The 22,247-nt window shown below is 44.5% G+C and overlaps 1 protein-coding gene across 14 annotated transcripts in view; it reads left to right on the top strand.

Moving 5' to 3' along the window:
- The first annotated feature begins 858 nt into the window (after positions 1–858).
- Positions 859–22,247, top strand: part of Dmtn (transmembrane and coiled-coil domain 2 protein Dmtn) — a 55,082-nt gene continuing 33,693 nt past the window's right edge. For 4 of the 14 annotated variants that reach the window (XM_077661410.1, XM_077661406.1, XM_077661409.1 and 1 more), the window contains exons 1-2: positions 863–997; positions 8,775–8,945. In XM_077661410.1, the coding sequence (XP_077517536.1) occupies positions 8,793–8,945 (153 nt within the window). In that variant the 5' untranslated portion in view covers positions 863–997; positions 8,775–8,792. Of the gene's footprint in view, positions 998–3,292; positions 3,470–8,774; positions 8,946–12,021; positions 12,112–22,247 lie in introns of those variants that run through there. The other 10 variants (XM_077661413.1, XM_077661412.1, XM_077661411.1 and 7 more) reach the window with 7 other exon arrangements.

The raw sequence follows: 22,247 nt of genomic DNA, 5'->3' as shown, positions 1-22,247 counted from the left end.
GTTAAATAAATAATAAATAATTGGTTTTGGGGGAGTTTTGGTTTTGGGAAGATTTTTTAAATTCGTTTTCGGCGAAAGGAAATGGCGCAGTATCTGTCTCTCATTGCGGCGGACACCTGAATCGCACCGTAAGGGAAGGGATAAAGGAGCGAGTGAAAGAAGAAAGGAAGAATGAGGTGCCGTAGTGGAGGGCTCCGGAATGATTTCGACCACCTGAGGATCTTTAACGTGCACTGACATCGCCCAGCACACGGGCGCCTTAGCGTTTTTCTTCCATAAAAACGCAGGCGCCGCGGTCGGGTTCGAACCCGGGAACTCCGGATCAGTAGTCGAGCGCGCTAACCACTGAGCCACTGCGGCGAGTACGTTAAAGATCCCCCGATGGTCGAAATTATTCCGGAGCCCTCCACTGCGGCTGTTCTTTCTTCCTTTATTCTTTCACTCCTTAATTCCTTCCCTTACGGCGCGGTTCAGGTGTCCGCCGATATGCGAGACAGGTACTGCGTTATTCCCTTTCCCAAAAAAATTGGAAAATTGTTTTTTGGGGAAAAGATATGGCGCAGTATCTGTCTCACATATCAGCCGACACCTGAACCGCGCCGTAAGGAAAGGAATGAAGGAGGGACTGAGAGAACAAAGGGGTGCCGTAGTGGAGGGCTCTGGAATAATTTCGTGCACCTTTGCGTTTCGCCAAAAACCAATGCCAATTTTCTGCCCAAGTCCAAGAAGCGAGTTATGTATGAAGGCTGTCATGACAAAAAAGAGGAAGTGAAAGTTTAGTAAACTTTCGTGGAGTCTGCAGCGTGGTCTGCAGGCAGGTCGGTAAAATTATTTCTACCCAGCACTTTCAGCCACGACCGCTAGGTGATGCCGCGGTCGCCATATGATGGCCGAGTCGCCGAGTAGCACGGCTGTCTTGCTAGTGTGTCAACAAAAAAACTTGTGTTAGGTGTGCGCCCCTGCAGACTACCCATGTTTTGTCGGTTTTCTCTGCGAGGTAAGGACCCGGGCTCATTGAGCATCGCTCTTCTTTTGTCGCTTGCCTTTTGCTATTTCTTCTAAACACCGCCGATCAAAGTACGTTGCCGGGTGGGTCGGTCGGTGTCCGACAGTCAATTTTTTATTTGCCTAGCGCATTCAAAGTGTCTTTTTCGAGAAAAAAACGAATAGCGAAATCAGCGGGCAGTGCATCGGCGTTCCCCGTCCTTCTGACTGTTTTTAGTGGCCATAGCGTTCTGCTTTTGGTGCGCAAAAAGGCGCACTCCGGCGCTGACCTTTCATTCAGCCGCGTCGCCGCGCGTAACTCTTTTTCGGCTGGCTCGCTGAGTGAGCGAGGACCCTGTTTTGAGCGCAGAAAAAAAGAAAGCGCAAGGAGGGAGCGGACGCGCCTTGTGGGTCGCAGTATTCCCAATCTTTTGTTCTTTTTCCGCCCCTGCTACTCGCGCATTCACTCTGTTACGCCCTTTGCACAGCCGGGCCTCATCGCGTCCTCCAAAGCTTATTCCGAGGCGTGTCGATCTGTATGGTCCTGCGCGACGTTTTGGCGCAGCTCCTCGAGTGCCTGCCTCCCTCGGCGTGGTCTATTTTTTGTTTATTTCGAGCGACGATTGCGCTGGCGTGACTCACTCGGTCAAAGCCGATACAGGCGCACTTCAGGGCTCCCCACTTGTGAGAGCGTGCCTCTCCGTTGATTTTTCGATCGCCTCTTCGCGCTGGAACGGCTGGAAAGCCCAGTTGCGGTGCATAGTTCGCTGTTTCGGAATGCCGCGGCCGGACGACGGTCTGGCGCGGTTCCGAGTTCTTTTGAACGCGCTCCGCCTACTGGTGTTGTGCGTCGCTGCCGACGACTGTAATTGTGTTTCTTTATGGGCTCCTCATCTTGGAGACGCGAGCGGCGACGTCGGCATGACGGAAAACGATTGGCTGTCGGCTGTCGTTGCCGTTTGAGAGCAAAAAATGCGGATGCATTACGAGTTCGGGATGGCTTCTCTTGCGTGATTTTTTTTCTCGTTTCCTCTTACGCTTGAACGGCTGCTTGCATTTCTGGCGGGCCTGCGAAGAGTTGTCGCGTTGGACAGGCACGCCTCTCTTCGCTGCTGCCACAGAAAGGCGAATGGAACCCTGTTTGTGATCCACCAGAGAGCATAGTAATGTCCTTCGGGCCGTGAATACGATAATGTGGCAGCACATCCTCAGCTCTCTGTACGTCCTCATGCATTGTGATTTCAACATACACATTGTATTGGCAGCAAACAGCTGACATTCCTCTTGCATTGCTGACACAGTGTAACAGTAGTTGCGCTTTGCGTCCTCCTTTGGCTGATTGCAGTCTTGTCAATGAGCTTTCTCCAGTTCACTGTTTCGCTCAGGGACCCATTGCTGCCTATTTCGCTTTCAGCAGTCAAGCTTTGTTTCCGTCTCTTTCTGCAGGGATGTAGATTGTTTCCTTGTTGAATGTTACGGTTTGCCTCAGTGCAGATTGAAAAGTGTTATATGTCGTAGTTTGGATTAGATACAAGAGTGCAGTGTTGCATGAATTTAGTCAATTCCTTTTAATTAATGGCATGCAGCTTTAACTCCATTTGTGTGTGCTGCGATTCACAGAAATGTGCACCATGAAACAAGCAGTGGTATATGAGAGGAGGGTGTCTTGGTTTAATATTCGTGATGGGGTTGACAGGCAGCTGGAAGTTTTGGGGATGCATTTGTGAACAGGATGGAAAAAGGCATGTCTAAATTTTTTTGTGTTATGAGTTCTTGCAGTTCTTTACATGCTCGGGTCATTTTGTAACTATTAGAAATCTTGTCATAAGAGTCTGTAGAAGGGACAAACTTCACAAGGTGGTAAAAAGGGCAACTTTATGAATGAAACGAACTAGCAGTGACTTGTACATAGTTCAAAAAGAAAAAACCTGTGGTGCATTATAGTAGACGAAAGGAGAAAAAGACTAAATATCTGAGAAATTGAGGAGTGTGTGTATGAGGGTGCATGTATTCCTTAAACTGAACTTCTAAAAATAATTTTCTCGTTCTGTGATAAGTGTCAGCTATGACTACATTTGGCCCATATGCATTCATAGCTGTGGGAGGGAAATCAGGCAAGGTTCGAGAGTGTTCAGTGCAGTACACTGAAGCAGCCTGTTTGACAGGGAGGGCTGCATAATAGCAGGAAGGAACGCTGCCAAGGTCGCGTGACCCTGCATGGGAGCCGGAAACTAAAACAAAAGGGGGAAGAGACAAGGCCTTTTCAAGTGCGAGCTATCGACAGGTCGTTTTATAACGTCATCGGCAGGCAACCCGAACGCCCCCCTTATCGTGGATGTGAGGGAAGCTTTATCTGGGCACAGCCGGATGGATGGTGTGGATGCCCTGAGTCATCACGCTCGCGTCCGCAACGCTAGAAGCTGCTGCTGCTTTCTCCATGGATGTGCTTAGGCGCAACATAAAGGCTAGGCTTGCGCTTATGTGTGTGAGTAGTTTTCCTTTGTTTTGTCTTTGTTTTGTCCTTGTTTGCCTGTCTCCAGCAGGCTGCTGTTTTTTTGCTGTGTTTTCTTGTAGACATGAAAGGATTGCTGGAGATGGCTGTGAGGCTCTGCAGGAGGTGGCAGTGCTCTCTTGCTCGTCCGTTTTCTTTTTTACTTGCCATGCAATTGCTGTGCTTATGTGCTCCTTGTAATCCATTTGTAGATGCATATTCTGCTTACTGAGTTTTAAACAATGTTGCAAATTTCTAGGATACCTATAGAAAGGCTGTGGTTTCTTTCGTTTTGAAAATTTCTTGGTCTTGTTTTGCTGGAATATTTTGTGCTCGTTAGAGAAAAAGGCAACAGATATGGCGTGACATTTAAGAGGATCAGAGTTATCTGCGTTAGCATGGCTGAAGTGTTTGGACAGTGTGTTTCATTGCACAGAACTGAAGGAATTTGTTGTTGAGTACCCATGGTGCCCATGTCAGGAAAACAAAGCTCTCAAGGGCTCAAACTAAAGGTAAAAACATGTCCAAAGAAGCATTTGTTACATCCTAAGTATTGTCCAAAGGGCATTTTGTTTTTCACACCCATTGTGCGGCTCATCAACTTAGTGTTGTGTGCAGCCTTGTTGGGGATTTGTTAAATGCTACTTTTTTTTTTGAAAGGCATATTTTTGCTAACAAATCGAAAATTTGTTCTGCTTAGTTAAACTGTAACTTTAATAATATATTGTAGGGGTGAACTTTCTAAGTAGTGTGCGTCGTTTGGAGACTGAAATTCATAAATTTACCTTTGTCACAGTCTGTAGTACATTCCAAACAATGTGAGCCACTGCAGTGGATTAGTGGTTATGGTGCTCGGCTCCTTACCCGAGAGACGCGGGTTGGATCCCAGCCGTGATGGCCGCATTTCGATGTAGGCAAAATGCTAGAGGCCCGTGTACTGTGCGGTGTCAGTGCACGTTCAAGAACCCCAGGTGGTCAACATTGTCAGGAGCCGTCCACTATAGCATCCCTCATAGCCTGAGCTGCTTTGGGATGTTAAACCCCATAAAACTTAATTCGAGACAATGATCCTTCTTTTCTTAAGTGCAGGTGTGTTTGTTACACAGGTACAAGATGTACAGCCCTTGTCAAAAATTCAGAGCCCAGGAGGTTTGCATCTAAGTGGAGCTTCTGTAGCCTTGACACAGTTAAAAAGACCCTGAAAAAGGTGTTTGAGGTTGTCTATAAAATGCTCGCATTATGTAGAGTACAGGCCAACGAGCATTCATGCCGTGTACAAGACCTCAAAAGCGAGGCGATAATTTACAATACAATTTTTAAAACTACCGCTTTCGCGCCTAGCGGCGACCTGCGGTGCTGGGCTTTCGCCCGAATTCGCGCCCGTTACGTCAGCATCCGCGCTCTTTACGTCATGTAGCGCTCATTGCATCAGCAGCAGACTGCTAGCATTTGTTCGCACATCGGTAGCCAGCAGAAGGGGCGAGTGCAAGGGGCCAGCGAAAGAGCGCAGGAAAGACACGAAGACGTGGAAATTCAAATTTTAACTATAGATAACTCAGCTTCCACAAGTGCATCTAAAAAATTCTTGCTGGAGGATATTTGTGAAGCGGCGTTCTTTAGCATCCTAGGCATCACATCTTTGTTGAGACCCCTTTCAGAACCCCTTTAACTTCTGTAGCATTTGTGGAAGTCCTACGCATTGGAGGGGGTAGAACCAAAGGCCTTCTTACCTTCAGAAGATTTGGAGTGGGCCGGGTATGCATTATGTGCCACGCAGTGTGGCTCGGAAGCAAATCGCTTGGGCTCTACACTTTTGACAAAAGCTGTACATTAAAGAGCCCCTGCTTATTTGAGAGTGATACAGGGTTATCCAGTCTGCATCCCTCAGTATCCCTCTCATTTAGCTTTTAAAGAAATTTGCAGAAATTAATTAAAAAAGGATTTTACTGTACAAAACGCAGCCTGTCAAACATACTTGTAACCTGGAACTGGTTTCATTTAAAGTGAAACATTTTTTCATGTGCCTTGAGTGATAAATCACTTGCTTTTTTTTGTTGCCACCTTCTTTTTTTTTTAACTTCTTCAGAGTGGCTTTAGGCAAACTTCTTGCTATTGTTGCTTTTGTAAAAAGTTAGTGTGGAAGGCAGGTAAAGGTTGCGTGTAACATTGTGAACCGAATGCAGGTTTGGTGCGGGGTTCTAAATATATATTTGCTTTTCAATCTCATAAATGCTGTCCATCTTTTCTCCTCTTTCACTTGGCACAAGTGCAGATTTTTGTTCGTCAGCATCTCTGAGGACACTCGTAACGGCTGTGCTCTCATAGAAGCCTGTTATGCAAAGTAGAAAAATTTAAATGTTTGAAGAATGCAGCTCCCCACTTATTCTGACTGCATTTATTTAGTGTGCATATTTTTCTTTTTTGTTCTTAAATCTGCTGTGTAAGAAAGATAAAATGCTCTAAAACCAGAATATAAATGCTGATTGGATGTTAGCACGTCCTTGATGTTATTGCAAATGTTTTCCAAATCTGCATACTATTAACTTAAATGCTTACAACACTACTTTGTTTAATAATATATTCAAGGTTCCAGGGTGGTTATGTATCATCAAGGAGGGTTGGCATCCATGTAAGGATGGAAATAAATATGCCCTGAATGTGAAATTTTCTTGGAACTCTCAAGGAAAAACTAAATGAGGGATGACACAGTCATAGATGTCAGTATCTTTAATCTAATGGTTTTTGTTTTGTTCATGGTAGGCGATGTCCAGCTTCATGTTGCAAAATCTGGTTTGCTGATGACCTCGTTGCTAAGTTCAGCTAAAGCTCGCTCAGCATCTTTTCTTAGTACCAACTTTCTTGTAAGTGGCTTTTTAACTTGAGTTTAAACACAAAAAGGGTGACCTACGCTTTCCTCTTTTTGCTGTTATTATTCGCTGTTTAGCCTTTCATGATTGAAATGTTGGGAAACCAGCCAATGCCAACTAGCTGTGACCGCGTACGGGTAGCCTGTGCACTGAGCCTGCACCTAAGCCTGCGCAACCTGCTTTTGTCCCAGAGTGCGCCGTGTATGCTTTTATTTTGCTGCACCTGTGGCGGGGAGAGGTTGACGGAAGCAAACGAAGATTAGATTTGACATGCCCGCCTGTTGGGAGTGAAAGCGCTACGTTGCATTCCACTCTGGCAGTTTTATCATGTCCTCTTGTGTAACGCCTCTTCCCTTTGCAAGTGTGTGTGTGATAGTGGGCAGGGGAGGGCATCGCGTGGCAATGTTGTTCTTGCACTACGGGAACTATTGTTTGGTGCCAATGAACTTCGCTAACCTGGGTGGCTTTCACGGTTATGTGATGTGCCATGCTTTCGTGATGCCAAATACCTGTTGATTCTGGATGTCCTGTCCCCCCACCTGTTTTCTGATTAAAACTGTCAGAGAAAAAAATGTATTTTCAACCCTTTCTACATTTTGGAGCATAACTCTGAAGTCTTTGGTTATCATGGCTGTGAATTGGTGCTCATCGATGGGTAGTGCTGGAGTTTTGCCAATGCTTTCAAGTCAAGAACAGTCTCTTATTGCTGTCTGCCAAAGAGAAACTGTATAACCAGCATATCATGCCACTGCTCACCAATGGGGTGTGCAACTTGGTGTCTGATGAGGAGACTTAAAATGGTACTCAGCACAGCTCCTCAAGCGAAGGGAAATCATGTGTAATGTTTAGGTCCAGAAAAAGAGCTGTGCATAATGGAGAGCAAACATTAGTTGGCGATATCATTGCTGGCAGTAAAAGGAAGCAATGGACTCTGGTAACATACGTGATGCTTTGGTCATGAAGGGAAGGTTGATATAGCTGTGGCAGAGTGCCTAGTGCAAATAGCCACAGGGGGTGCTAAACAGCGGCATTACGAAGTCCTTGGGGAAGGCCTTGGTCTGGAATGGTCTGACCTGGCTGGCGGCTATGATTATGGTACGTTAAGGTGGTCACCTCTAAGTGTTCCTAGCCGCTTGATTTTGCGGGGTGCTGCTGACGGTTTTAAGGGCAGGAGAATAGACTGCTGGGTGAGTTGGTTCATGATTGGTTGAAAACAAAACGAACAGGACGAAGAAAGGAACACACATGGACACGTTTCTTTCTGCGTCCTGTGTTTGTCTCTGTGCTTTTTCAACTGGTTTAAAGGTATGAGGCAACTTTTCCAGAAAAAAAATTTTAATAGCAGATAAAAACAGAATGAGTTGTCAGTCTTAAGAAGAGTGTTATTTTATCCCAATCAAAATGTTAAAACAGATGCGGGGAAATTTTTTTTTTTTAATTACTAAATATACATATGACGTCAGCAGGGATAGATTCACTTTAGTTCATCGCAAGTTAGATTGCTTTTGCTGTTATACACATAAAGACAGGAGCTGTGCAATGAGGGAAAAGAATTGTGTAAGAGTCGAATGGCCAAAAGCGGTGGTTTTTGTATAGGCATCTTTTGACAAAAAAATACAGTAGTGCCGCAGTGGCTCAGTGGTTAGGGCGCTCGACTACTGATCAGGAGTTCCCGGGTTCGAACCCGACCGCGGCAGCTGCGTTTTTATGGAGGAAAAACATTAAGGCGCCCGTGTGCTGTGCTAAAGATCCCCAGGTGGTCTAAATTATTCCGGAGCCCTCCACTACGGCACCTCTCTCTTCCTTTCTTCTTTCACTCCCTCCTTTACCCTTCCCTTATGGTGGTTCAGGTGTCCAAGGATATATGAGACAGATAATGCACCATTTCCTTTCCCCCCAAAAACCAATTATTTAAGAAGGCAAACTGCGATTTTATTTATTGGTGTCCATTGCACAGCTAGATATAGAAGAAATAAGTGCACAGAATTTGAATAAAAAAATTTTCTCCAGGGATAAAGATAGGTTTGCTCGCGCAAGAATGAATCGCAAGCGAATTTTGAAAAACATTAGCATACCCAAAAAGAATCTGAGAACTAATTTTTACTGAGAACTGTGATTGGATGGAGTTCTCCTCAATGTCTGTTTATAGCCTGCATATCCTCTACCACACATTTTGGCACCTCTTTCATGCTCTTTGAAGAATGCGCATTCTTATGGTTGAACAAACCTGCAACACGAAGAGTCACGGGGCCCCATGAGAATTTTTTTCTTGGCTTTAAATCTTGCTTTTTGTAGCTTTTTTTTTTCCTGGCTGTGTGATATGTGTGGTGTCTGCATTACGGGCTACATGGCCACATAGCTGAGCACGTTCAAGTGCTGTTTGTGGAGAAGTGTGAAATGGATGGTGGTGCTGCCCTGGGTGTGTCTTCCAGCAGCCCCCTGAGGCCGGCATGAAGCGCAAGAAGAGCCCCCAGCCGGGCCACCGGGTGCTGGTGCCCTCTGCCGAGAGCCCCGGTCCCCTGTCGCCCCAGGGCCCGCCCCCCATGCGTGCGCGGGGCTCTTCCGCAGGCTCACTCGATGACGATGCGGCCGACAACACCCTGGTGAGCAGTGGTGACACCTCATTCGTTTGCCTATGAAGTATGAGATCAGGAGTATTTAGGCGGAGGAACTAGTCTATGGGAGGTGTGCACGTAGGATTTTTTTAAGAGAAGGGATTATCTTGGCGTAGATACAGCCTTAGTCAAAAATGTGCAGCCCGAGGGGTTTGCTTCTAAGTTGTGTGGTGGCGCTGTGTTGAGCCTGTGGAAGTCCTGGGCTTTGGAAGGGTAAAGACGAAGGCTCCCTGACATTTGGTAGATTTGTAGCTCTGGTTCTGCATAACGAGCCACATGGCATGGTCCAGGAGGAAAGCACTTGGATGCCATACAGTAGAATTTCATTTATGCGAATCTCACAGGGTCACAAAAAATATTTGTGTTATCCAAAATTTGTATCATCCAAAACAAACTAATTCATTATGCAAGAGCACGGGTAATGCATTTATGCAGATCTTTTAACGGCTAAAGATAATTATTTATGGCAGTGCGTCACTGCTCTCTGTTCGCGTTGCACTGCGTGCACTGGTGATCATGAAGTCAGTGATGTGCAGGTCATGTATCGCCGCTGAGTGCTCGCGATACTTACTGCGCAAATGTTCGGGACACCGGAAATTCTGCACACTCCGGCCAGGGAATTTTACAAATTCATATTGACCGTGATCTTATCATCGAGATTCTTAGGTATTCTTGACAAAGGCCGTACTGGTATAGTGCTCCAAAAGAGTGTACTGGGAGAGTGCTCCGTACTTGTAGAGTGCTCCAAAAGAGCAGAAATGGAGCCCAAAAAGTTGTTTTGAGGACAAAGGCTGGTCTTTTGACTCATTGGAAGCATGGGCATGCGAGCTTCTGCTTTCACCCAGTCTGCAAAATAACAAATGTGTACTTCACCTGTCCTTTTTTCTTCAAATTGCAACTTGGGTTTCGGTTTCCTACTCCCAAGTATAGTAGTCATCTGTCTAAAAAAAAATGCATGTTTTCCTGTTGCCAAGGGGCCAAGATATGGCATCACGTCGTCTGAACCACTGCAAGAGCTTGATGCACTAAATAAAAAAAAAAACAAGGCATCCTTCTGAGTTACCTTTTGTTAGCCCAACATACCATTGTTCTATCCATCGCAGTTTTCTCATATCTATGAGTGTTCTGAACCAACTCATTAGGCTCTAAAGCCGTTTCGCTACTAAATAAGAGCATGCTCGAGAATTTCAGATAGTGGCAGCAGTCAGGCTTGTGGCTATCTGTGTTTTCCAATTTCAATGTCTCCAATTGTTCTGGAGCTCGTTCTTGCTGTTGTATACAGTACCATTGTATTAGTAGAGCTTTTTGCTTGTGAATAAGGTTGCACAATGTTGCTGAGGTGAACCCTGCATGGAAAGCGCGAATAGCTGGTAAGAAATGGTCCACTTCGTTTTGGAAGGCCTTCTCTACATTTCAAGAAAAAAACTTCATTACTTGAATTGGGAGGTTTTAATCGTTCTCTTCACGCGGTTCTGTTGGTTCTGCCTGCAGGGAAGGAGATTCCTGCTTCTTGTGAAAGCTGTTAAAGCTCCAACTGTGCAGATGAAGGCTTATTTGAATACTGGTAGTGCGTGGCAATACAGAACAGAAGCCTCCCACACTATAGCTTACCGCAGGAGCTGTGGCAAGACGGACCACTAATGTGCTTTTAAAGCCTGTGTGCGTGTCTTCAAACTTTCATAAAATGCATCTTGATGATAATTAGTGCCATAAAAGATTTGAGGGTGTAGGACTCACATGGCAGTGAAATCTTCCAGGTTAGGCTAGGTTTCAGGTGGGTTTGCGCAGGGAGTGGCCAAAAGTTAATGTCCTATTGACAGGCCAAGGCTTCGTGCTTTGTCAGGTGTGCTGGGAATCCCTCTACAGGAGCTGTGTCCCAGCCACACACCTTGCTGAAGAGGTGGCCATTCTTTTAACATCATAATTCTCTCTCTGGGAGCTTCCCAAGGACAGTAGTAAGCCAGAGCTGTTGCAGCACTATTGCAGTGATGTTTCGTTCAAGCAAGGCCAGACAGGCATCCTTCTCAAACAGATTTATTTACTTATTAGTTCATTCATTCATTCATTCATTCATTCATTCATTCATTCATTCATTCATTTGCAATGAATTACTTCAAGCTGTGGTAAAGGGAACTAATTAGAGCATAGAATATAATCCACAACTATGTCACAGTCAGTATCACTGCAGCACTTCTTTTATATGCTCTTAGCTGTTATCAGACATTACTGTGAAAACTGAAAAGCCTAGCATCTGCAAAAAATAAGCTGGAATAAGCTTTCGTGCTTGATCATTAGCGTAGCACCTTGTGTGGATTTCACTGCACTGGTGTGGGTACTGGTTTTCTTGTGCATTGGTTGTAGTTTCGAGGTATGGAAGCAAACTTTGCAGAAGGTTACGAAGTGGGCATTGACATATAAAGTTATTATCAGGAAATCATGTCTTTGCCGATATTCAAATTTCAGTGGCTGCCTCGGTATGAAAGCAAAATGGCTGAAAGGGCATTATAACTGGGTAGAAATGTAGGTGGTGTAGAGAGAGAGAGTAGCCAGCAGTAGTCGGATAGCAGTGTGTGTGATGTCAGCCTGATAAACATTTGGAAACAGTAATAGTGGTGCACGGAAGAAGACAAGGCAGACAGGTGATGACACACAGGCCTTTTGTTTGAGCACTACAGTCGTCTAAAGGTTGTTGATCACCAACTAGCACTGACATTTCCATATGGTCTAGTGAAGTCTATTTCCGTGATTGAAACAGCTGTATTATGTGGGTGGCTCAGCAGCAGCTGATTAGGAGATTATGCCATTACTGGTTATATATGCTACATAGTGTGGATGTTCACCTGTGACTGCATGCTCTTCTAATCCATCTCGTAAGCTAGGACTCTTTGCGCAAAGAATGCATGACACTGTGTACCCTATGAAGTCAAATTGTAACGCATAGCAAAGGGTGCCAGGGCCCCTTGCTGAGGTCATCGCATAACGTCATGCCTTTACCTCTCCCAATGTGAGAGCAGATCATCCAAGACTTGTCTTGCTGCTGCGCCTCTGTCTCCTCCTCTTCTAGCGAATGGGCTGTTCCCGCCACCGCTGTCGAGAGCTTTGAGGGCAAGCTGAGGCTGAAGTCGGCTGAATCGCTCTTGGCGCCGGACAGATGGTAGGCTTTCATGTGAACCGGACGCAAGCGACGTTTTCTTCTTTCTTTCTTTCTTACTTCTTCACCTTTTACCCGTAGCGGTTGTAGGCACTGGCGGCATGCCTGTTTCTCTAATTTTTCGCTTCTAGAATAGGCACACGATTTTTCAGCTATTTTCAGTTCACACTATGTGCATTGCTGCTTTTTGCTCACATGCGTGTCGTGCTGGAATGGTTAGTAAAAGTGTCGCCAGACAGTCCTCTGCTGTCGCGTGCGCTAGCAGCATGCTGCGTGTTACTGAACGCTGGTGGTCTTCCAGGTGTTCGGCTTCAGATGTGTAGTGTATTGGACAGAGAGAAAATGGAAAAGAAAGGAATACATAAAAATTTGCAGCTCATGCTGCTTTGTAGGTTGACTGTCTGTAGCTTTAAGTGTGTGTATTTTCTCTTAATGCGCATGTTATAATTTAAAGCCACAAGTCTTTTGCAAGGTGTGCTCCTTATGCCCTTGCCACATGGACAAATTTAACGCATTTAAGTGCTTACTGCCTTAAGCTTTAAAGATGTTTACGTGGTGCTGCTTGCACAAATTTAATGGCATTAGCCTTACTGCCATTCGCAACTTGATGAGTTCGCCACCACTCATTCGCCGAAGAAATGCCTACTCTCGTCCACTTTTCTAGCACAGAAAACCATGCAACTGTGTTGAAGCAACCTCCTATCAAATAAGCAAATGTTTCATAACTTTCAGTCAGATAAGGCACCTTTCCTACATTTTTGGCATTAACTTGCCATTTTTTACGGGCACTTCTGACTGACATACACCCTTGGCTTGTGAGCTGGCATGCGAGTTTACAGCCATTTTTTTAATTTGTCATCCAAGAACAGTGGGGTTTTCCGAAGGCAGTATTGCATCTGGATAAAATGGTGAGATTTTTGCAATAATGAGAGCTGTTTATAACCAGGCAAAATTTTTGACCGTCTTGCAGGCGTTTTTGTCATCATGACGTAGGTATAATGACATTAAATCTGGACGTCTAGCACCAGCTCCGAAAACACGCTTAAGGCGTTAAGTGTTTACTGTCATTTCTTGTGCATGTGCGGCATGAGTAGTGGTGTCTTTTTATGCTCCTATAAAACTTTTGTAGGTTTTATTTGACAGTATGTAGAGCTTTGTAAATTTTTAGTGGAAAATGTTTTTGACATGGGCAATTTTTTTTTTTTTTTTGCTACAAACCAGGGAAAAGTACTGCACTGCCTCTGAGCATTGCATTGGGTATCAAAGCCTGCTAATAGCAATTGGACGAGCATTGGTGCAACATTTTCTTTGCCTTTCATAATGTAGCTGTAAGCCACTTTGACCCTTTAAGAGCCTAGTTAATTCCCGAAAAACAAACCAAAATCACCAACCTTTTCACAACTTTTGACGAAAATGACTGTTGGCAGGCTTAAAACTCATGTTAAAGGAGCAAATCACATTTTTCATGGGCATCTACTTCCTTCTCATGTTGAAAATTACAACCAGTGCAATTACTGACCATAACTCGTCTTTGGCGGTGGGAGCAGCTCAACATAAGGCCAGATGAGTGTGACTCGTAATTGGCAATACAGTCTCTCATGACGTGTACAGCTCGGGGTTGGTGCTTAAAGGGTTAAAGCTGCTGTTCCTGCGAATCCAAATTCAAGATGGTGTCAAGTGGCGACACCTACAGGTTATTAGCTAGCACTAGTTCTCATGACTTAGAAAGTGCAATGCTAGAGAAGGCCGCGGAAACTTGATAGAGGCACAAACAAAGATATGAAGTGGGCGTACATCGATGGATAACTGTTCATAGATTTCAGTTGTGCAGATTATTTCCAGGGCAAGGCTTTGAGAAGTGGGAATAAAGGGCTTATAGGCCAAGTACCCATGAACACTCACCACATGCTTTCCTGCAGTTTGTTGCCTCTGAAAACTGGCAAGTTGGTTGCCTCTGAAAACTAGTAACACATAAATGAACTTGAAACGAAGTACTCTCTTCTAGTACAGAAACTGCTGCAGACTGATACTTAGAACTCAAAGACATGAACAGAGAACGGCAGACAAACGAAATGCGTTTTGCATCTTTGAATTCAATTTGGTCATTGCTTTTTTTCTTTTGCCACTGCATGGGCTCCTAGTGGGCGTAAACCCTGGTGAAGTGGGAGGTAGATGGTGCTTATGGAGGGTAGAGTTCAATTGATGGATAATGGATGGTGCTTGTGGAGGGTGAGGGTGAAGTTTGGTGGGGTGGGATGGTGGATCTAGGTTGGCAGTGGGTGGGTAGGCAGCCCGTTGGCTATGGTGTGTGGTGGAGAGGTGGCTGGTGGGTGGTTCTGGAGGGTGAAGCGGAGGATGGGGCTTTTTGCTTGGGCTTGAGGCTTCAATTCAACAGACTTCAGATTTCCGAGGAGTGGGGGGAGGATGCGAGCACTGCTTTTGCCATAAAAGAGCAAATTGCATTGGTGTTATCACATGGAGCTGGCCCAGTCACAGCAAGTTGTTTTGTAACCTGCTAGTGGAGACTGCAGTTTTCAATTCCTGGTGCTCTGGTGGCTGCGAGCAAGTTCACAATTTTTCTGATTTCCGTATTTAGTGATCTCTTTTAGACCATAGTAAAATCTCTTCACCAGTGAGGCTTTGTGGAGGCTTTAAAGTAGGGGCTACTATGCACTATTTGTGCTAGCGTTGAAGTGGTTGCCTAGCCAGTATTACTGACTGTAATTACTTGACTGGTACAAACAAGTGCAGAAAGCTCCCATTACGGGAACAATATTGCTGCTAGCAGTTGCCAAGCTATATGCATCAGCTGTGAAGTCAGCTGATGCGTATTTTCAGTGTGATTGCAGAGGTCGGGATGCAGAGTGAAACACTTTCTTGATCATCATGTCCCATTTTTCATTCCTTCACCATGGATTAAAGCCAAATTCTATGCCTAAGACCACTCGACCATATAGCGATGGCTTAGCGAAGTAACCTTTGGCTTGCTTGCTGCTTTGTTGCACACAATTGTCAAAAAACTTTAATCTTTTAATAAATTTTTTGTGCATCCTGTACGACAAAAGTATGCAAATTATGTAGCGTATACTATGCAAAGTATACTTTCTCTTTTTTTTTTTTTTTGCTGAGTTTCAGTTTATTGCCCATGAAAGCTGTTTTGCGGACATCTGCTTTTGCTAGGGATCGGCTCTATTTCGAAAATGTTTTGCTCTGGTTGTCTGGCTTTTGAGTGGCTGAGCTTTTGAACGACCGGGCCGCTTCGTGGAGTGATTGACAGAACAGCTGGGAATGTCTCTGAACTCGGGGCTGCTAAAGTGGGCTGAAAAATTGAGGCTGCTTTGAAGCGTCGCAGGCAGTACGTGTTGTGAAGAGATAGTGTGACCTGTGCTTCCACCCTCACTTCTTGCCAGCACTCTGGCATCGCATTGGATATATTCGGTAAGAGAGTTGTACTTAGCTGCACCGCTGCTTTTGAAGACACCAATGCGCCGAGTTGCCTCAGGGTGTAGAGAGGCCAGATATTTTTTTACATGGTTGTTACACCTCTGCACACTTCTTGTTCTTTTCAGGTTGGATTTGCTTTGTTCAAAAGACAGAAAATTATAGGGGAGCATGTATGTGGAATCTCTCGAGAGTTAAATGCGTTAGGCTGAATAGTTAGGGAACTTTTGTTTGGTCTCCTGTATACACAATGTAGGTAAACTCTGGTTAAAATGAACCTTATCATTTGGGTGCATTGGTTTACATCAACATTTGAGTGCCACGCACACTGGTGTTCAGCAGCACCAGTTGGCCAAGTGGTTTTTGTCAATGTGTTCACTTGCTGAAATTAACCGAATCTAACAAGGTGAAGAACAAACAAAGAGTTGAAGGCCGAACTGAGTGGGTTTATTTGTGTGGGCGTTCTTCCAGTCTGAAAAAGAATGGTGGGGAATTTGGAGGTGGCCTTGCCTGTGGCATGTAATTGGGCATATTCTGCTTTTTTTACTCACTAGCAGTTATTCTCTGGGGCGCTAGGGCTGTCAGCAGTTCTTAGCAAACATTAGGCTCACATTCTCCTTGGCAAAAAAGTCCGTAATGCAGTATAATCTCGTTACAAGAGACACTCGGTTATAAAAGACATTTGAAAGTGATTTGGTTGGTTTTCCTGTGTTCGCCATATTAACAACATCGCATACAAGAGACACTCGGTTACTAAGGATAACTTTTTTAGCTCCCTAGAGTAAATTCACTATTTAGAAGAGACACAACCCAGGTACGCTCACACAACGCGGCCGATGTTTCTTCACTTTTCATTCCCTTGGCTCGATTCTGTTCCATTCCTTGGCTGGATGCCACACATCACATGGTTGCAATTATTGTCTCACTGCATCGAAATTTCCGTCATTCTACTTCCATAATTTCAGTCGCGCTCCTGCACCGACTGTTGAGTTGAATTTACGTTGGGTTGGATTTCCGTCTCTGCTTCCACAGTGCCGGTCGCTTTGTACGCCAGTAGTCAAGTCTGTCGGACTCTGGAGCTGTCGCCACGATAACATGAGTCTGTTTAGTCTTGCGATTCATCCGCTATAGTTTCCCATAAGACGCAAACTCAAATGTCTAAAAGTCATGTTGAAGTGAAGTCATGTGAAGTCACATTAATAATTTCCTGTTAAGTGTGTGAATGTGTTTAAACGCACTTAAATCTTGATGTGCAATAAACTGATCTACTTCGACTCCTCAGTGTTTTCATATTTTTTGGTTACAAGAGACCTTGCCTACAAGATACACCTTTCTCGGGTCCTTTGAGTGTCTCTTGTAATAAGGTTTTACTGTATGCATATCCTGGCAAGGTCATCATTATATGTGGTTTCCTCATTCTGGCTCTGTTAACAGTACAGACGGGCTAACACGCAGCCTAATATTTTGGGCACCTCAGTTGATTTGAACTTCTTGTGAACTAAACACATTTGTGAGAACCTATCCTGTTTGTCCTTAAGGGGGTCTACTGTGAAAATACTTCGCTACTGCTTCTCATATATTTCTTGACAATGCAAAGGTCGCAATTTCACCTCAAGGGTTGTGTGCGCGAAATGCCGCAGAGCAGCTGGTAAAAATGGTTGGGTAAGGGGAAAATGGGCACTTTTATGGAACTGAATCCAAGAGGTGACAGTGGGCGCATGAGGATGATGTTTACAGTACCCTCTCCAACCACCACGTGAGGATGTTTGTTACCATAATATCCTTGCAAAGACAGTTTGTTACAACTGTTGGTTTGTAGAGGACTTAGTTTGCCTTTATAGACAAGAGAGATCCATGGGTGCTGCTTTTTGTGAACATAATGTGGCATGCTTTTGAACTCTGTAACCATTTTGTGCGATGAAGCGTGCATAGCAGTGCCCTCCTTCATATTAGCCGTTGTGTTTTGCCTGCGGAATAAGTTTCTTCTCGTCGGTGTTAGCCGTTCCTTAACATTGATGCCCTCATGCGACCTGAACTAATGTAAGGCTAGCTGCGAGCGCATTGCTTTACTTGATTTACGCATATTCCGTGCAGATGTTCATATCCTTAACTATTGGAGCTGTGGACTCACTGGAGAGTCTTGTTGCTGAAATAAATTGTCTATGCCAGGTGATGTTTGTTGCCACTCTCAAACATGGGCAACAAGGTGTTTGGGGTTGGTTTCTTGCTGCATACATTTCCAAAGAGTTGTTCTTTTGCTTCGAACATGCTGGCTGCCTCCTGAATTAAGAACAGTGTCAGCTACGCAAGTACTGATAACTTGCAGCTTCATTCCTTGTGCTGTGTGTGGGCACATGTGTGTTTCATTCAGCGAATCTTTTCTGACTGCACTTGCATGCTGGTTGTCACATTCTGGTTGTCACAGAAGTAATAGATTCATTCTCATAACCTAGGTGGAATGCATATCCTTTGTAGACATGTTAACATTATTGAGTCTGCTACTCATCAGGTAAAGTTTAAATGCGGTCTTAGTGAGTGCATAGCTGATATCATTGAATGCAAGACTCGCTACAATTTCGCCGCAAAGAGTTGTCAGCAACAACGTGCCCCCACCGCCAGTAGACTAGTCAAGGCAGTGTTTCCCTTCAGAGTCCATTTAAACGGGAGGAAATGGGTTAGTATTTTGTCTCACACAACTGCCATGTTTCTGTGGTTGCGGCATAAACTGCTGGATTTTTCAACCATCATTACAGGCATAGCAGTGGCAGCTGTTGTTTCACCATGTTCAATGTTTAGTGTTAGCTTTTAAGAAGCAGCGAAATTTCTGAAGCTGGGTTGTCCTTGCCTTGAATTGCACGTTGCTATGTCAGTTTGAAACCTCGAAATGTTGAACTGTGGATTTATCTCAAATTAGCTGCAGAGTTCGGCAAATATCCCTCATTACTTGGGGACTGCTTTCATGTGTTTTTCTCTTTATCAGCGGTTTTACCGCTCATTAGAGGTTCAAAAAATACAAAATCGTCAAGGAGGAACTTTCGTCCTATCTGATTAGAGCCAGAAGGCTGCTTGGAAGTAAACTTGGTTTCTTGGGAACAAATTTGTAGCTGCAGACAGTTTTATAGAAAAATGCATTATAAGCTTTGTTCAAGAAAGAAAACATCTCTTCATTTATGGTGCAGCTCAGCCTCTGCACAGTTTGTGTGTGTGTAATGCATGGGTGTATGAGTACATACAGTCAAATTTTTTTACCATTGGATGTCATTGTGGAAATTCTTGTGGTTGACTTTTTGGTGTCGTTAATAGTAATTTCATTTTTTGCTATGCTAGGTCTCCTTAGCTAATAGCATAGGCTGTTGGTTCAAACTACATGATGAACATTAGATGCAGTCTAGTATTATGTCATGCAAGTAGTTCAAGTGAACACTGCTAGCGTCATGAGTGGTCTTCTCAATTTTTACTTTTTAATCACAAATAGAAATGCACTCGGAATGGCGTCTTGCAAGACTTGGTCCACAACATATGGGAATCCATATTCACTTTAGTGGCCCTTCACGTGCCACCAAGCTGCCCCAGAAGTCTTTAATTTTTCCAACCTTCTTTCTCTCTTCTAACAAGCGATGTTTACTCTGACAGATGAATGTGAGGGTGACTTGTGCGGGCAACAATTTGGAGGAATTTTTTTTTTTTTTGGCAAAGCTGCAGAAAGTATTAAATAGTTTTTCACGCTTCCAGAAGCTATGAACCAGTTTGTGAGTAACAGCATGCAGTGAATCTGTGAAAAACGCTCCCAGTTCTGTTGTAGGTGTAGCATGTAAAACATTCTTTAGTTGGTGTCGAGCAACCAGTACTTGCAACACTTGGTCAGTTATGTGTTTGGCCTATTGCAATGAGAAGCATTGGTTCGGAAGATCTCCCCCTCTTTCGCAGGAGCTTTTAAAATAGGCTGCAACAGTGTTTTGATTTTAGTTAGTCTGTCTAGACTGTGTGACAGCTCTCCTTCTGAGTGCCAGTTCAGTTATAGCTTAGAACTCCCCTGAAAAAAAGAAAAAAAAAGAACAGCTACAAGACAGTTCAATTGGCCCTTTTTTGTTTCTTTACCTGCATTAAAATTGCATTACAGCCGCCGCGATGGCTCAGTGGTTATCGTGCTCAGCTGCTGACCCGAAAGACACGGGTTCGATCCCAGCCGCGGCAGTCAAATTTCGATGGAGGCAAAATTCTAGAGGCCCGTGTACTGTGCGATATCACTGCACATTAAAGAACCACAGGTGGTCAAAATTCCCACAGCTCTTCACTATGGCGTCCCTCATAGTCTTAGTCGCTTTGGGACATTAAACCCCCATAAAACCAACATCAGATTGCATTACTTCTTCGAGCCTTCATCAAAGCTTGGTTTGGGCAGTCTGTCACTCCAGCCATTTTAATGCGACAGCGTTAAGGAGCTCGTGTCGCAGAAAAGCCGGTGTCATCAGCAGCGTTGGCCGTGAGCGAAAAATGGCGCATCTCGGTGGACACCTGAACCGCGCCGTAAGGGAAGGGATTTTCCTTCCTTTATGGCGGGCGCAGTATGGGTGTCCAGGGAGAATTGTGAGACAGCCGTCATTTTCTTTTCTTAAAGGGATTATGCAGTAAATTATTTCAGGTTACATAAAGCATACAAGAGATTGGCATTCGATCACTCGTCACCCCAGTGCAAAAATTTTTGAGCTAGCGTCAATAACAACCAAGATATGGGCGATTAAAAATTATGCTCCTCCTCTCCCCCCTCAACTCGTACACGCGGGGCACCAGAAAAAAAAATAGAAAACAGGTCTGGGACTGGGCCCCGCCCATTAATACGTCATCCGCTTACGTTCGGTTTGCAACTTACGGTTGTCGCACCCGGCGCCCCAGGAGCAGCATCGGCAGCGTCTTCGCGGTCTCTCTTCGCCTTTCTGGATTGCGGTGCGCTTCGGATTCTTTTGCTTGTCGTGACACTGCGGGTGGCCCCACAACTCCCGACAGAAAGAGGTGGCAGAGGTAAATTGAAACCATATGCGCGAAGGCAGTGACCTGGCTCGCGCTTGCTCAAGGGACTCGCGCTTGTTCGAGGGGCTCACGCGGCGGCACAAGCAGACGACTTTCACGGCTACCGGTTGTGTGCCCGTGACGTCGTGGCTGCCGTGGCTCTAGCGAATGACAGCGTGTGGTGGCCTGCCGACGTCATGGAACTAGTGACGTCTATTTTCACGACTTTACTTTCAAAACCAGCCACTACGAAAACACCAATCGGCCCGCGAATTTTGAGAAACACGGTCTTTAAAAATTCATAATAAATTGCCGGCTGAGTTCCGAAGACTCATACTTAGTGTTAATGATTAGCATCATTTCAAAGCATTGAAAACATTTACAAGTGAGGTTTAGTTCATTGCATAGTCCCTTTAAAGCCAATTTACATTTCATTTTCCTTCCCTTACGGCTTACGGCCTGGGATATGCAAGACAGGCATCCTTTCCTTAAATTGTCCAACAAGTCACGCGTCTCGCGTAATGGGTGATGGCTTATCTGTGATATACCTGGGACATGTCTGGGATGATTCCGTGCATTTCTTGGCAACGCTGCAACACGCTGTCGCGTCTCACTCTTAAAGACGAAGCTTAAGCGTCCTCCAAATTTTAATTCTACCTCTGTGGCTCTAGAAGCCGCAAAGCCAGTGACTTGGAAGTGCCTTTATTGCCTTGAAGAGAATAAAAAGGAGCGGGTTCGGTCTTCTGAGCACTTTTATTGGGCATCTTTGGCTTCCTTTCACTGTCACTATATCGCTAATGTGACTTGAACATTTTGCGTATGTATATGTTTTCATTACAGCCATTGGAGCAATGAAAACAAAGGGGCATATTTTGATCTTGCATGCAATTCCAAGACACAGAAAAACAAATGCACCGACTTCCACACATGCTGTGGAGCATTCACACCTGACACCTAATAAGCATGGTTGCGCTTGCCAATGAAACAGAAACGGCAAATGAAACATGAATAGAACGATAGACGCAAACACAGAAATATTACCTGCTGGAAAGGAAATGCAGGCTGTCCATTAGTACTAGTGCTGAATTCTTGATGAATGAGGCACGATTGTTTCATTTCCGCCATGACCTTGTGACATGTTTTAGTCAGTGGTCGGTCCCTTTAATGATCCCACTCTATCACCGCACCCCTGGCTTCCGCACTTTGTTACTTTCCTCTTGGGACTAATTCTAGCTTGTAATCAATATCCAGCAATCTGTGTTGTACATTTCAAGGGTACTGACCACTGTTGGTAAATAGCAAACTTCAAAAATTAATTTAGTGTAATTTATCGTTTTTATTTTTATTTGCTAACTGTGCTGTAGGTTATATACGCTGTAACCTTTCCCTAGCTTCTCCCCCGTATTAAACAACTAGCTTTCCAAACGTTTGTGCGACCCAAGCTGGAATAACTAATGCTATTTTAGACCCATATGACAGTAACCTTACTAATGTCCTCGAGTCTGTTCAGAACATAGTAACAGATTAATTTTGTCCAATTATTCCTACGATTCAAACATCTCTGCACTAAAAGCTCTAATCAGCTTACCCTCTCTAGCCTCATGCTATAAGATAGAGCGTCTTAGCTTTTTTCATAAATTTTTCCAGTCTTTGCCGTCTGATAACCACTACGTATATAGAGCCCTAGGCAT

The sequence above is a fragment of the Amblyomma americanum genome, chromosome 4 (genome assembly GCF_052857255.1).
Source record: "Amblyomma americanum isolate KBUSLIRL-KWMA chromosome 4, ASM5285725v1, whole genome shotgun sequence".
Taxonomy (NCBI): domain Eukaryota; kingdom Metazoa; phylum Arthropoda; class Arachnida; order Ixodida; family Ixodidae; genus Amblyomma; species Amblyomma americanum.
The sequence above is the reverse complement of the archived record's forward strand: the minus strand, read 5'-3'. Positions and strand labels throughout refer to the sequence as shown.